The sequence below is a fragment of the Cyprinus carpio genome, chromosome A4 (assembly GCF_018340385.1).
Source record: "Cyprinus carpio isolate SPL01 chromosome A4, ASM1834038v1, whole genome shotgun sequence".
Lineage (NCBI taxonomy): Eukaryota > Metazoa > Chordata > Actinopteri > Cypriniformes > Cyprinidae > Cyprinus > Cyprinus carpio.
In genome coordinates this window covers 8,034,799-8,049,650 of record NC_056575.1, presented here as the reverse complement: position 1 = coordinate 8,049,650, position 14,852 = coordinate 8,034,799, and the positions used below count along the sequence as shown (strand labels likewise).

The window sequence follows — 14,852 nt, the reverse complement described above, 5'->3', positions numbered from 1 at the left end:
ACAGGTACAGTTGTCATGTCTAACCAAACATGTAATACAAAGAAATAATGTATGTGAGGCATCGTTGCATTAATGTTTGATATTTGCATAGCTTATATAACTTATTATGGTTGGCTATATGAAATATTTATAAGGATGTAATAAACATGTTCTATGGTTGTTGACAATTAAAAAGAGCACTATGGTGTGAAACACGACAATCGTGTAATTAGGATGGCACGCCGCTGCTGTACGTCAAAAACACTGTCCTCGTGGACTTACCGATGTCACCGACAAAAGGTCCTGCTGTTTCTACTTCCATCTCTGCTTTAGTAAAGTGGTATACAGTAAAATTTAAACACTGTCGCTAGCCAAGTAACTAAAGCAGAAATTCTGCTGTGTTTAGAAGTGCTGTATATACATCACGTGTACTGTTTTGGCACTAGTTATTATGTGCTGTGAATGCTGTGAGTTGTAGTTTACTTTAAAAAGTATTGGATACATTTGGACACAAATGTAGAAATGTGAGTGCATTTTTAACCTTTTAAGACCCAGGGACATGGCACACCAGATAACACATTACAATAATTTAATTAAGAACATGAACAATACATAATGCTTAATAAACAGACATTTAAGGTTAGTTAATTAGGTAAACACATCATGAAAAGTTAAGTGCTATATGTTTAATATATCTCGACGGACCCTTCAGTGCCTTCAGGACCTCCTGGTTGAAAACCAATGGCATTTATTTTAATAAAGTAGTTTAAATAAAGCAGGAACATTTCATAAGTTTAAATAATAAAACAATACTTTTCAAGATAAAAGGTATTTGGACACTTTAGTCATCAAACATTAACACGTTCACAGCAGGTAAAAAATAAGAAGCCCGATTTACAAGTTAAATTGATCTTGAGTTATACAGGGGCAACAGTAACATAAGCATTATTTGTACATTTACACTGCAAAATCTTTTAAGGCAATGTAGCACATTAATTGAAACTAAGTCATCACAACTTTAAGGGGTCATCGGATGCCAATTTTCCACAAGTTGATATGATTCTTTAAGATCTTAATGAAAAGTCTATAACATAATTTGGTTAGAATTTCTCAATGGTAGTGTAAAAAAAATTTTTTTTACCCTGTCAAAATCAGCTTTGTTTTCAGCAAGCTGTTTTTAGTCCATGTCTCTTTAAATGCTAATGAGCTCTGCTGACCCCGCCCCTCTCATCCTTGGGGTGACGAGCAGACTGTAAAATTCAGCCGTGAATCTGGCTAACTAGCACAGTATTAGGAAAGGCGATTTGCAAAGATTCATGAAAAAAACCCTTATACTCACTTCTTCTGTTGATGAAGCTGGATCACGAATGACTCGCACGAACACAGATTTAGGCAGATCAGGATCGGCGCATTCCCTTCAAAATGAAAGTAACGTTAATTCTCTGCGCCTTCAGCGGCTCAGATGTCGGGAATAAATGAAGACTGCTATATTCATTATTACATCCAAAAACAAAACGCCTCAATCGCTTAATCAGAGACTTTCTTGTCTTCCCCTGCACCAATAGCGGACTGATGACAGTTCACTCAGGGCGGGTCTAAGGTAAGACGCTAGTGTCAATCAACTACCGTGGGAGGGGCCTGTGCAGAACTACATCATTCTGACAGGAATCTCAGAACAGCCTGATTTGAGAAAGGGGATTTTAAAATAAAGATTAAAAAAAAAAAACACTGGGTGGATTTTTATCATTATAGGATGGATGTGTACACACACTTCCAACACACATTTATGTTCAAACAACTTGTAAAGTGAATTTTGCATCCGATAACCCCTTTAAGCAAACAGGTTCCATAGGGTTCTAAACTCATAGGGTTATTTATAAATAAATTAAATTAATTCACTCTCAAACTTAAGACTTAAACTGCAGTCTATTATAGGTGTCAAAATAAAATATGTTTCTAGGGAACCTTTTTTAAAAAAAAATAAATTTATGATTTATAAATGAGGTATTCAATAATGCGCTGTGAAATGTCCAGTTTAGGGATCAGTTCCAAAGCTCTGGTGCCCAACACAGTCCTCAGGACGATACGGCACAGCTGCTGCAGAGACAGAGGATTACCTGCAGAAACACAGAACAGCAGATGAAATACTCTGAGACATGTACTGTATAGCACCTATGCAGACTGTAACACACTCTCATAGTGCCGCAGACAGAGATTGGCAGGAGATTCTGGTTTTGTGTAGTCTCTAGGTTTGTGACCCAAGTTATCACTTATGCTGACATCTCCACCAAACTCCACCAGCAGCTCCACCAGGTCCACTCTCTCGGCCCTCGCCGCATGATGCAGTGCCGTCTCATGGAACTTGGTGGCATTCACCTTTGCACCTTTGAAAAATTTTAATGATAAAGCAGAATAATACATAACAGTGCAAAATAAAATATATAAAGTACACCTATAAATAAAGTACCTCACCTGCATTGAGCAGCAGCAGGGCACAGTCGAAGTGAGCTTTAGCACAGGCAGCATGTAACGGCGTCCCAAAGTAAATGTCAAAGGCCTCCAGCAGCGCTCCCTTGTCTATCATAAGCTTCACACAGTCTAGGTTACCTGCACAGAAATCATGAGAACACACACGTCTAAACACAAAGCAATCCATCTCACCTCGCTGTCTCACCTCGTATGCAGGCCTCATGGAGTGGGGATGCTGTGAGGGCGGTCAGGGAAGGGTTGACTGATGCTCCGTGATCCACCAGCAGCTTGACACTTTCTATGCTGCCGGCAGCACAGGCATGACAGAGGGGAGTACTGCCATGGATGGTGCGTACATCCACCTGTACACACACACACACACACACACACACACACAGTTTTTAGAAAGGAGTTGATACCTTAGACTTGATTGAGTTTTTGCGGGGTGGGGTGCCTGTTATTAATTTAAATTTTGCAAATATCAGTGCCTTGTTATTCCTACCATTTTCTTTAATATGGTTGGCTCTATGATGATTTGCTCATGCTCCTCTATTGTAGGTCACTTTGGATAAAAGCGTCTGCTAAATGTATACATGCAAACGCAATTAAGGACATCATTGAAAAGAGGCACTCATTAAAATATACCTGGTGCTGTAACCCACCTGAGCTCCTGCCTCCAGCAGTATTTGAACACAGTTTGGATGGGCTTGGATGCAGGCATCATGCAGAGGAGTGAAGTTATCCACAGACACGATATTAACTGATGCTCCTGCTTCTATCAGTTGCTTTAACTGCAGAGCTCGACCTAGAGACGCAGCCTCGTGTACCGGCGTGCGGTCAGCCCAGTGGCCTACAAATGCATACTTTATTTTCCTTTAGGTTTGATTAGATTTTATTTCAAACATAAAATCACCCCCATATACTCACCGATGTCACCATAAAACGTTGATCGGGCAGCGGTGAGTTCCATAGTTTAATAAATCTACCTGACATTTAACAAATATTACTCATATAGCAGGCGAAAAACGTGCTGATAAGCTAAACTTGTTCTATATTTAGAGAAACCGCCTGTGTTGTTTGTTATGATTTGCGACACTACGGATTGAATACGGCAAATTCGCAAAGGATCCTGGGAGATGTAGTTCCTCAGTTCGCGCTCACTACCTTATAAATAGCATGAACTCTCTATCAATCTTTTTAAATGGCAAAACAACTTTTATAGTAACGAAACACTTGTAACAGCACACATTTAATAACAATTTCCAAAATTAGATCAAGCTGCTGCATATATGTAAATTTCGTTTTAATATATATTTTTCATTATGGATTACTATTAACATTTTTTTTTTTTTTTTATTAAAAGTTAAATTTAAAAAATGAAATTTTGTAGTGATACTACAGCTTTTGTAGCATGATGTATTAAGTTTAAATAAATAAACAAACACAAAGTCAGTTTTCCACAAGTTAACATTTTTACTTTGCAGTACAGAAATCATTTGAGCCCCATCCTTTCAGCATTTGTTTGTTTTTCTTTTTTAAAACATTGGTGACATTTTGCACAGGGCCCCGGTCATATCAATACTGCCACAGACATTTTGGTCCTTGCCAACACGTCAGAGCCGTTGAAGAGACACTGCCTGCTCCTCTCTCTGCTCTGAGGTGAGGGAGAAGGAGAGCTCCCTGATACACACTAGACAAGCAGATCCCAGACTTACAGTTAAGCAGCTTTTTCCACTGACGTGTGATAACCTCCATGTAGTAGCCTTTGAATCACACATAACCCATCAGAAAAGAGATGAAAGAAACCCCAGCCCTTCCGACAAGTAGCACAATTTACAGCTAATGGGGGGTCAGTTATGTCGAATCACATGAGCATATTGCAAAATGCATGAATACTGGGGTTGGACAGGGATTACATAAAAGATTATCTACACTGTGTGTGCTTGATACTTCCCTTCGATCTGTAAACGCAGGTAATTGGAGAAATATTGCAAATCTAATATTCAGGATACCAGTTTAAGCACCAGGTGTAATTTCTAGGAAAACAGAATAATGGATAATCCCTGGAATTTATTTTAGAAGTAGACTGTTTCTTTTAAAAATAAAACCATGTGCTGTTAAACCTGGCCAAACTCAAAACAGATCATTTTGCAGTTTTGCAAAACCCGATCCCACTCCCCTTTAAGGTTAATTTTCTTTACAACCAACACCAATACATTTTTAAAATATGCATTTCTTCATATCACATGAATACATCTTTTTTTTGGCATCTTTGAACTTTTTACATACCATGTCTAAGCAGGCTGAGATAAAGATCACATGATAGAAACTGAATACAGGCCGTTGATGAACAATCAGTGCAAAATGGATCTCGCTTCCTGATTATAAAAAGCAGACTGGCAGAACCTTCTCCCCTTCTCCCCCAAAAATGCTAAATTTGTATAACTGTTTAAATGAAATTCCATTATGGGCAAAACATATGCTTGGATAGCCAGCTCGCCCAGTTTGGTTGCAATTTTTTTCTTTTCTTTTCTTTTTTTTTTTAACCTTAAGATTATGATCGTCTGAATATCTGATATTCAAGAGCAGCTGGAGCTAGTTTACTGGTCAGCACCGTCTCCGAAGATGTCGTTTTTCTTGCGCTCCATTTCGGCAAAGTCGAACTCTGTGCCCGTCATTCGCTTGTAGATGTCTTTGATATCGTCGCAGGTCGTCTCGAAGTGGGTTGTGGCATCATAGGAGCGAGAGATAAAGACCTGGGTGCAGATAAAAAAAAAAAAAAAAAAAAAAAACTTAGTACTGTAATTACACTTTGTGTATCAAGCGAGCACAATGTATACACTTACCTGGCTGTCAGATCCCATATCGGTTGGCGCATACAGGTCACTAATGCTCACAAATCTGCAAAAAGATCACACATGATTTTATTTATCCGATTGCATGTGTGTCAAAGTAAGTTTTATACATCAGCAAGTGCAAACGTACTTCTGCTCAACCGGTTCCAAAAGGTCCAGGGCTGGTTTGATCTCTTTCTCAGGGTCGCTGGTCTCCACAGTGGTGCTGACTATGGCTATGTATTTACCTTGGGCTGCCACGTTGTGTGCGTAAGAGATCATGCACACATAGATATCTAAAAGGAGGAGATGATTTTAATTTACAATAATGTACCTTTACAAAGTTTAGCGTTGGTAATATTTTTAATGCTTTTTTTAATGCTGCATTTATTTAATCAAAACTACAGTAAAAACAGGAATATTGTGAAACAGCATTACAATTTAAAATAGCATTTCTATTTTAATGTATTTTCCAAATGTTATCTATTCCTGCGATGGATATGCTGAATTTGTCATTTATATAAAATGTAAGCAGGTAGCAAAAAATTGATGCATGTCAATATCTCAGATAAGTGTATTAGGCCTTTAATAAATGTAGTAAAAAAAAAAAAAAAGGTCTTGGATAAATATGAATTTTTACTTTAAAATATTGGAAAGCTACATGCCATTATTTTAAATTCATATTTTTATTATTTATAAATGTGACTTCCAAAAAGACTGTTCAAGAGCATTTATTGTGGAAATAAAACTAGCATCAAAAATTATGAAATTTAACTTAGTTACTGATTATCACAAAAATCATAATTGTCGATTATTCCCTTACGATTATTAATAACGATTGTCACAATTTACATTGAATGATGTTTATTCCATTGTTTGATGCAACTGTGTGCTGTATTTTTATATGAAAATAAGCTGAAAACACTCTTACAGAAAAACTTTTAGTGCTTTTCTATAGTATTAAGGCTCAAATGTCAACTATACATCGGATTTGTTTCTTTTTTAAATTATAAAAAAGTAAAAATATGAATGCTATTACAATGTTATTCTAAAACTAAAATAATGGGGAAAACCCTTAAGATAACGTAGAAAAAAAAACGCATCTTAAGCATGCAGAATAACATAAGTGGACTTTGATCGATTAATTGCTGCTTTGAACAATTACATAATTGTGGAATCCATAATTGTAATTGCGATTAGAAATTCGATTAATTGTGCAGCCCTAGTTACTGTCAACCCTCAAGTACACTTAATATAATATGAGATTAAAATAAGGTAAGATCCCATAGAACATGCGAGTGCTGTGGCTTCCTGTCAAGACTAACCATGCTTCCTGTTGACCTGGTTCTGAGGGATGATGATCTGGCAGGAGTTGGCATCGCTGGTGTTCTTGATGGGATGGCTCATGATGCAGATGACCCGGATCACCTGACCCACCTTGTTGACTCGGTCCATGACATAGCTGGGGTCACAAATCAGCTGCTTGCAGCGAGCGATCTGACCGTGAAGAATAAACAACATTAAAGTCAAAGCACATTTTACAGATAAATCCGATTTCACACAGCTTGCAACAGAAACTAACCTCTCCCTCAGATTTGACGCCCACCACTTTGCCGTTCTCTACAATAATATCCTCAATGGGCTTGTTCAGCATGTATGTTCCTCCATAAATGGCACTTAATCTGGGAGTGACAAAAATAAACTGCTAGTACACACAGACAGGTTTAAAAATGATGTGAGTGTTAGTGGCAGAGGAAGTAGTTGGGGAAACTCACCTAGCGAAGCCTTGGGGCAGCTCTCCTAAGCCATAGAGAGGGTACAGATATGGACTCTTGCCATACCTTGCCAAAGACTCGCTGTACAACTTAATCCTGTTTATCGTCTCTATGCAGGGCTGATCCAGGTAGCTGGACGGATAGACAACACAAACAAGTTTAACTTCATGGGACAAACAAGCCGGTGATGTTGTCACTGTTTTAGGTGAACTTTCCCCAAAAAGTAGATGAGGTTTTGACTCACTCATCTGTGCGGTAGAGTGCAAGAGCGTGGCCGGTGAAGTCAACAACATCTTGCCCAAGGTCAAACTTTTTGTACACATCTCGCATGGTGGTCTTTTTTGGGTCCACTCCTTCCAAGGTCTTTGGGTCATTTTCATCAAAGTTTGCAACAAACACAAGGAACTTCCTGAATCGTCTTTTCTCAAAAAGTCCCATGAGGCCTGAAAGACAATTGAAACATGTTAAAAGATGGTATTTTTTCCCCATCAGCTATGACACTTTGTTTGGAGGGATGTATTTTAGGAACAAAACATGATAGCATCGCTCACTTAGTCTGCAAAAAAAAAGAAGAACTACAGAACTCTTACAATAATTTCATTATGTTACAAAATTAATTAAAAGGGAAGTAAGGCGAGACATCCAAACTCATCACTTCACAGCAATTCCTCTTCTACTCATAACAGACCAGGGTGATTTTATTGATATATCATTCAAGTTTTTATTAATATTTTAAATTAAAATATTTTAAATAATTTAAATCTTTTATACTTTTAACAATTTTCTATTTAGCTTTAATTTATTTTTATTTCAGTTGTAATTTTTATTTCCACACATTAATAGTGACACAATTTATAATTTTTAATCTAATATTTATACTTTTTCATAACAGCTTTATTTCAATTAACAAAAATGTTTTTAATAGTTTTAGTTAGCAATAATAACCCTGCTTCAGACAATAAAACACTCCAGCATACTTGGCTGTAGACTCATGCTTTAGATGGCAGAACCATGGGCCACCCACAGCCTGTTCACTGATCATCTGATGAACAATGCATACAAAAATGGCAAGAGCTGGCTTGAACTTGCCAGTTTCAATCTGAATTTGCCAGTTTAACTGAAAAAAAAAGAAAAAAGAAAAAAAGAAAAACCTCTACTGTATTTGCAAGACCTTGTTTGTTTCTATCTTTAGGTTATCTGAATCATAAACCTGTCACTTACTGGATGCCAGAGCTTCAGTCTCAGTGGAGGGCACTTTGTAGATGCTGCCCTTTTTGTAGACGAAGCTGCCCTCAATCACTTTGAAGTCCAGGTAACGCGTCACCTGTGTGATCAGCAGCATACGGACTAGCTGACCTATGAATACAAAAAGCACACAATCATCATCCATTGTATTCTTGAGCATTTCAAGAGTGAAAGAAAACTGCTAAGCAACAGGATGTGTGACTGAGGGATCCAGCAGTGCCTGGCACAGAGCGATCCGGAACGTGCTGTGTATTTGGCCCAAGATTACAGATTCCAAGAAGTGACGGCTGAAATGTAAATGTAAAGTTTGATGTTGTTGCTTCCTACCGTTGGCCATTAGAAATTTGGGAATGAGGTCCACGTTCCAGTCGCGGCCCTTTCCCATGGACTCAGGAGGGCTGCCAGGAAGGCTGAAACGCTTGAACAACTGTGAGCAAACCAAAAGACAATCTTAGTGTCTGTGGAGATTTGGAGAATAGCTGTGGTGTCAAACAGTGACTTACATCCTCCAAAGGGGTGATGGAGGCACTCTCTCCCCCATAGTACGAGTTCCTGTCCATGTGCAGAACCTTCTTCCCCTTCACGGACATGATCCCAGACAGGATGCATTCCTAGAGGAAACACATGAATGCAGATTCAGTATAACATATCTCAGACATGTGACCATGATGACCCCAGGCCATTCAAAATGCAGTCATGGTTTGTATAATATACTGAATGCCAAATATTTAGTGGTTTTGAAGCAAGTCGCATCTCTGGGGAAAATAAGATTATACATACTGTCCTCGACTTTAGCAAAGCATGCATTACTTGTTTTACAGAACCAATTCTAGCAGACTGATATCTTGTAGTCATGCCTTTAAAACAAGCCCTAGCACATTTTTCAATAGCAGTGTGGAGTAGACCAAACGGGTTCAGCAGAGGAATGTCCTGTATGCTTTACAAGAATGCCACAACTGAAACAGACCGCTTTACTCATCATAAACTGTCTATCACTGTAGCAAAACAACTTAACCTTGTTACAGCTGTATGAACTATACAGAAGTGCAGACATGAACTGAACATTCAACCCGTTTAAGGGTCTTAATTAGTGTTATGTATAATTATTTATAATAACAAAACAACATTTTATTTACAGTAGTAGCTTTTATTTTTATATTATCGTTTTGTGTAAACTTTGGTTTAAGATTTAGTAATTTTGTAATTATTTACAGGGCTCCAGACTGTGACCAAATTTTTTTCTGGCGTGAGTAATTTTGTTCAACTCGTAAGCGCTGCCATTTCTGTTTGCATATGAGAACCATCAAATGGCAAACGAAACGAATGCGAAACTAAATCGCACTACTCGTTTGAGCTGCGCAGCACGGACTGCGTCACAAACAAACTGGTCCGAGCTCAGAACAGCCTTACTCGGGAGCCAAAGTGGAGTTCGTGACACTGTTACAGCACAGAGCTGCGAGATCCAGCGAGAAACTTTTGAATTCACCGCAGAATGAATAAAGATGGCACAGATCTCTGTACAATCTCTGTTATACACAGATCAAATGGCGCCGACATAAAAAACCAGAAAACCAGTAACGCTAACTATAACCATGCTGTTGTGGCAGAAATAGTTGAAAGTTATTACATTAATTTCATTCATCATTAATTTCAGGGTTTGTACAACCTTTTGAGAGAGAAATTCAGGCAGTTTTTAGTTACTTTCAAGCATTTCACACAAATGTTTCCAGCACTTTAAAGCTCCAAGATGATCTAATTTGAATATTTTTTTTATGGGATGACCAAAATATACTGTGGTGAACAAAAACAACAACAACAACAAAAAAAAAAAAAATTAAATCACCATTATAAACTTTTGGTTTTTGCTTTGTAGTTTTTATTTGTTTATTAGTAATTATAAAATCACTATTATAAAGAATCAAATTATCAAGAAATCAGATTTTGTGAGAGTTTTGGTCGTTTTTGTGTATGAAATAAGAAGTTACAAAGTGCTTTGTGCACTTAATGTGCAAAGTGCTCATAATCACTGAAGCTGTTGGTCAGTTTCATATAAGACTATAATATAATAATATATAAATATATATATTTTTCATATCCCTCCGAAATTAAAAGAATACTGCACATTGTAATTTCCTCTGAGTTAAGTCTATTTATTATCAAAGCATTTGTCAGTAATACAGTTAAAATGGGGGAAATATGTGATTGATTGCATTGCAGGCTGGTTTAAGGTGTGGCCCTAAATTTTCTGCTTGTGCTCCTACAAATTTTTAGTCAGGGGCTACAGTGCTCCTAGTAAAAAAAAAATTAGTCTATAGCAATGATTTAGTGTGTTTATTTTTATTTCCGTTTGAGCAATTTTTAATATATATTAACTATTTCAGTTAGTTTCCAAGGCAACATTTGTAATTTTTATTTAAGCTTTCGGTGTGATTTTTACATTTTATTTTAGCTTTATTTTAATTAACGAGAACATTGTTATTGTTTTAGATAACAACACTACTATAAATTTTTTTACAATGCTTATGACAGCCAGTTTTGTTTAAAAAAATGCTATAATAAAGACAAGCATGGACGTTTAAAGAAATACTGAAATACTGTCCTCTCACAGGCCATAATAAATGATTAGAAACAGCGAACCAACAGATCATGTGATGGAGTGGACTTTACACATAACAGAAGCCACTGAATGACAATTCATAATGACATGTACTCTCAAAGTGATTAACAACAGTAACTCATTTTCCAACAAGCAACATTGTGTTCTTCATTACGGGCCCACAAATAATTTCGATGCAAATGTTCAGTTGAGGTATGAGAGTAACAAAATCCATTGGAGACGAGCCAAGGCTTTAGCATTACAAATATGTAAGAAAATACCTAAACAAGACACCGCCTTCTTTGCATCACACCGCTAAGCTAGAACAGGTCAGGGTGGGATACCAACAATAAGACCTATTTCTCAGCTGATCAAAGCCGCTGTATATGTGGCACTGTAATACAAGCAGAAAATGTTTGCGTAATTATTAATTCATAAACTCTTTTGTGGAAAAAGTATGTACGGATGAAGGCCTCATGACTATGGAAACGACTTAATATGCCTTAAAACAAAAAAACAAAATTTTTATACACCAATTTCTCATGTCCTCATAATCAATGTCCTCGTCTCAAATGTTCATGACTCAACTGCTCTCAGCTCAAAGGATGAGTTCATTTGTAACTAAAGGAAAAATCTTGAAATAAAATGACTGCGTACTAAATCCAAAGATCTTTTTAGCAGCAATAAGGGTTAAACGTTAACATTCACTGTAAAGTGTACAGCAGATCCACATGGCCGAACACCACCTGCTTCTCCGTACTAAAGAATCAGGCTACAGTCACATGAAAGGCCCTTAGAAACGCTCCTGACATTTCTCTCCCTCTTTCATGGCATTAAACACCTGTTGGGATCCAGCGTTCTGGCTTTAAATGACTATCAGTGACCCGGTCACGCTCCAGTAAAACACTTCTCCCACTCTTCTGCAACAGAAAGCTCAATCATCCAGTGTTTGATGTTTCTTTTGTTTGTTGCCTTTTCCCCTCAATCCACTGTAGATGATTCATCACATTATGTGGAGAAAGAGGCGTCTACACAATACGAGAAGGCATAGCTGCCAATAAAAAGAGAAAATGCAAAGACAAAGTAACAAGTGTTTTACTATAAAATTTACAAAGAATAACAAGCCAGTATAAGAATTCCTATCATTGCATGTTTTACAACCCTCGTGACATTTGTTCTATTAGAACTCAGATGAGTTCAAACATCAGTACTTCTAAATTCCAGCCACTACACTGTCCAGCTCAGGCTAAAGGGATTACGCAATAAGCCATGTATTACCAGATCCTTACTACGCTCAGGAAGACTGTGGCCTCAGGAACTGTGGAATTCCTCATAAAACAGCGGAGACAGGAGCACTGTTGCTAATTTTTCTGGCTCATGCCACCCTCAGTTTACCATTCTTGCCTGATTTGCAGAACTAAACAGAGGACGCCAGTCTCGGTTCCTCTACAAAGCGGACCAACGCCTTTCTGGTTCTCTACTGATAGCCTAATTCACCTCTGCACAAAAACGTCCACTGTTCACTTCCCATGCTTCCTGTTTTAGGGGAACCACTTTGTACAGGTTTCTTTAGACACATTACACTAACCCAAGCTTTTGGTAAAAGCAATAAAATGTTAATAATCAATATCCACAATCAATAAAATGCAACATTAGTTTTAATGCATACTTGAGTCTGGTAGGATTAATATGGATCAAAGTTTAAAATGTTATGAGATTGCAAATGCATGTTTATGGAGATGTGGGGGCATGTTTTTTTTTACTTTAAGAAGTGAAACAAACAAAAACTGTGTACTTGATCCTGTTTAGACCTCAAGGAAATAAAGTTTTCAGGGACTGTACCACCAAACAAATGAGTTTAACTGAAAAGCAAAGTACAGCAGCAACCAGGAATAATATTCATCACGGGGTTTTCCTGACGCATAATTTAAAGGTAAATATTTACATTAATGTATCCTATAGTGTCATTTTGTAAAGCCTGGCTGATCTGGGTAACGACATGCGTGCATTATTTTATCTATATAGAAGCATCAAACAACTTCCTGGCTGAATGAACAGGCATATGAAGCATTGCAATAGAATATGTAATGAAGGTTTTCTGTTTCACTTGAGGGTGTGGTTGTTTACTTAACTATATTGACGAAATAAGTCATCTAAAAATTGGTTCATTGTGTCATTTAATTTTAAATAGAAATATATGAAACAATCCTCCACAAAATAACTACGAAGTCAAGCTCTTGTTAAAATAACATTAAGATAATTGAGGAAGCCGCTGGGGAAATTATAGACTAACGTTACTTTTTAAAAAGCAGAAAAAGTATGCATGCTTTTATATGGTTCTTAGGAAGAATTAAAACGGTTTTCATAAACAACAAAATATCATTTATTACCTAGACACAGAACGCAAGCTATGTAACGTTAGTTGCCACTGTCAAAATATGAAAGCCTCATTACAAGCGAGATATTTGTCACACTAAAATAACAAAACACAATAAGGTGCGTTATTAACCAGGTATTTAACAAAATGAAATACGAAATAGCCTTGCGTAATCACAAAACACCGTCAAATTTGTAGCCGAGGCCTGTGAAGCAGCGTTAGCCGCGGCTGAGCGCCAATGGATAACTAACTGATGCTAAAGTTAGCATTGAGCCAGATTAGCACATCACGTACAGTTAGAATGAACGCTGATTAGCCTGAGGCTAACACTAGCATTGTTGCTAATTAGCATATCTAATAGAGTTCGACTGGCTGCTGATTAACATTATGCTAAAATTAGCAAGTTAACTAGCCTCCTAAAGTGAGCGGTACCGTAACAACACCCCCGCCTAGCAAGATCAAACAGCCTCTGACTGGTTTTTCTCAAAAAATAAAATTCGTCATGTACGCGATCGTATTTGGATAAAATGATATTCTGATACCGTCAGCCCGGTTCCCAACACGATAACGTCGTACTCTTCATTCATTTTTCTTCGTCTTTAATCCCCTTTTCCTACGCGTCGGCCCGAAGAAAATGGAGATCTTGCAAAGCTGGAAATGAAAGAAGTGTGCTGTCACGTCACCCCCCAGTGGGTGTGGCTGAAGTGGGCAGGGCGTGCGAGTTTGAGCGTTTTCAGATGCGATTGGTGGACTGTGCTGTCAATCATCGAGGGCGACTGCTCCGCCTCCCGATTACCAGGGGCCTCATTTATAACCATTGCGTATGCACAAAACATGCACTGAAAGAGGCGTACGCCAATTCCTACGCAAAAGATGGGATCTATAAAAACAAACTTGACTGGGAAAATTTGCGCACCTGCACGCAAACTCTCACTACAGTGAGCAAAAACAATTATGTATTTTAAACTATGTTTTAATTTTGATAAAAACAATTAGATTAAAAATGACAATCATTAATGGAGATGAACATTGAGATTACATGAAGTCATTATGCATAAGATTATATGTATAGACATTTGTAGTGGATGTGTTATATTTTTGATTACTTTTCCTATGGCATGCTATGTTTTAATGACAGGGAGGAGTGCTAGCCTATATAAATATCCTAAAACATATAGCCTTTGTGTACATTATCAGCAAAACGGCATACATTTATTTTTATTTAAAACAATTAAAATAGCCTACTATTTAGTCAGTGTAAAAGAATGAATAAACTCTTTTCTAAAAAGTTTCTCTGAGAAGTATTTTATACAATTTTGTTTTTATGGATTTTTTGATATAGCCTATTTATTCTAAAACATAACAAGGATACTGGATGATTTTTAGCAATGTAAATTGTATGACAGAAATGGCATTTATAGTCTGTATCTCCTTAATGTCTTGTACCTTTGATAGAGTTAAACATGGTGTCACGTGGATGGGAATATGCATGGAAATGATATGCAGACGAGGTTATGCATAATAAAACTAGGCATTGTAAGCTTCATATGGTGATTTTGGGGAGGAGATGGGGTGGC

At 37.4% G+C, this 14,852-nt stretch overlaps 2 protein-coding genes across 2 annotated transcripts; both read right to left on the bottom strand.

Moving 5' to 3' along the window:
* Nucleotides 1-1,955: 1,955 nt before the first annotated feature.
* On the bottom strand, nt 1,956-3,761 carry asb13a.1 (ankyrin repeat and SOCS box containing 13a, tandem duplicate 1). Its single transcript, XM_019097357.2, has 6 exons — nt 3,376-3,761; nt 3,111-3,298; nt 2,654-2,810; nt 2,452-2,586; nt 2,172-2,363; nt 1,956-2,096 (listed from the first exon to the last, which is right to left on the bottom strand). The coding sequence occupies exons 1-6, from the start codon at nt 3,416-3,418 to the stop codon at nt 1,966-1,968; spliced, it is 846 nt and encodes a 281-aa protein (XP_018952902.1). The 5' UTR covers nt 3,419-3,761; the 3' UTR covers nt 1,956-1,965.
* A 136-nt stretch (nt 3,762-3,897) lies between these two features.
* gdi2 (GDP dissociation inhibitor 2) lies at nt 3,898-13,974 on the bottom strand. The gene is made up of 11 exons (XM_042749107.1): nt 13,818-13,974; nt 8,806-8,913; nt 8,630-8,729; nt 8,279-8,413; nt 7,302-7,500; nt 7,058-7,189; nt 6,865-6,964; nt 6,608-6,779; nt 5,434-5,578; nt 5,295-5,349; nt 3,898-5,204 (listed from the first exon to the last, which is right to left on the bottom strand). The coding sequence occupies exons 1-11, from the start codon at nt 13,860-13,862 to the stop codon at nt 5,049-5,051; spliced, it is 1,347 nt and encodes a 448-aa protein (XP_042605041.1). The 5' UTR covers nt 13,863-13,974; the 3' UTR covers nt 3,898-5,048.
* Nucleotides 13,975-14,852: the final 878 nt, after the last annotated feature.

Bases quoted from the DNA above. Each gene is read 5' to 3' on its own strand.
- gdi2 (XM_042749107.1), bottom strand. From the start codon at position 13,862: ATGAATGAAGAGTACGACGTTATCGTGTTGGGAACCGGGCTGACG. The intron at 7,501-8,278 runs GTAAGTGACAGG...ATTGTCTTTCAG, and splicing joins GACTGAAGCTCTGGCATCCA to GCCTCATGGGACTTTTTGAG. The intron at 6,965-7,057 runs GTGAGTTTCCCC...TGTCACTCCCAG, and splicing joins CTGCCCCAAGGCTTCGCTAG to ATTAAGTGCCATTTATGGAG.
- asb13a.1 (XM_019097357.2), bottom strand. From the start codon at position 3,418: ATGGAACTCACCGCTGCCCGATCAACGTTTTATGGTGACATCG. The intron at 2,587-2,653 runs GTGAGACAGCGA...ATTTCTGTGCAG, and splicing joins CCATGAGGCCTGCATACGAG to GTAACCTAGACTGTGTGAAG. The intron at 2,364-2,451 runs GTGAGGTACTTT...AATTTTTCAAAG, and splicing joins CCTGCTGCTGCTCAATGCAG to GTGCAAAGGTGAATGCCACC.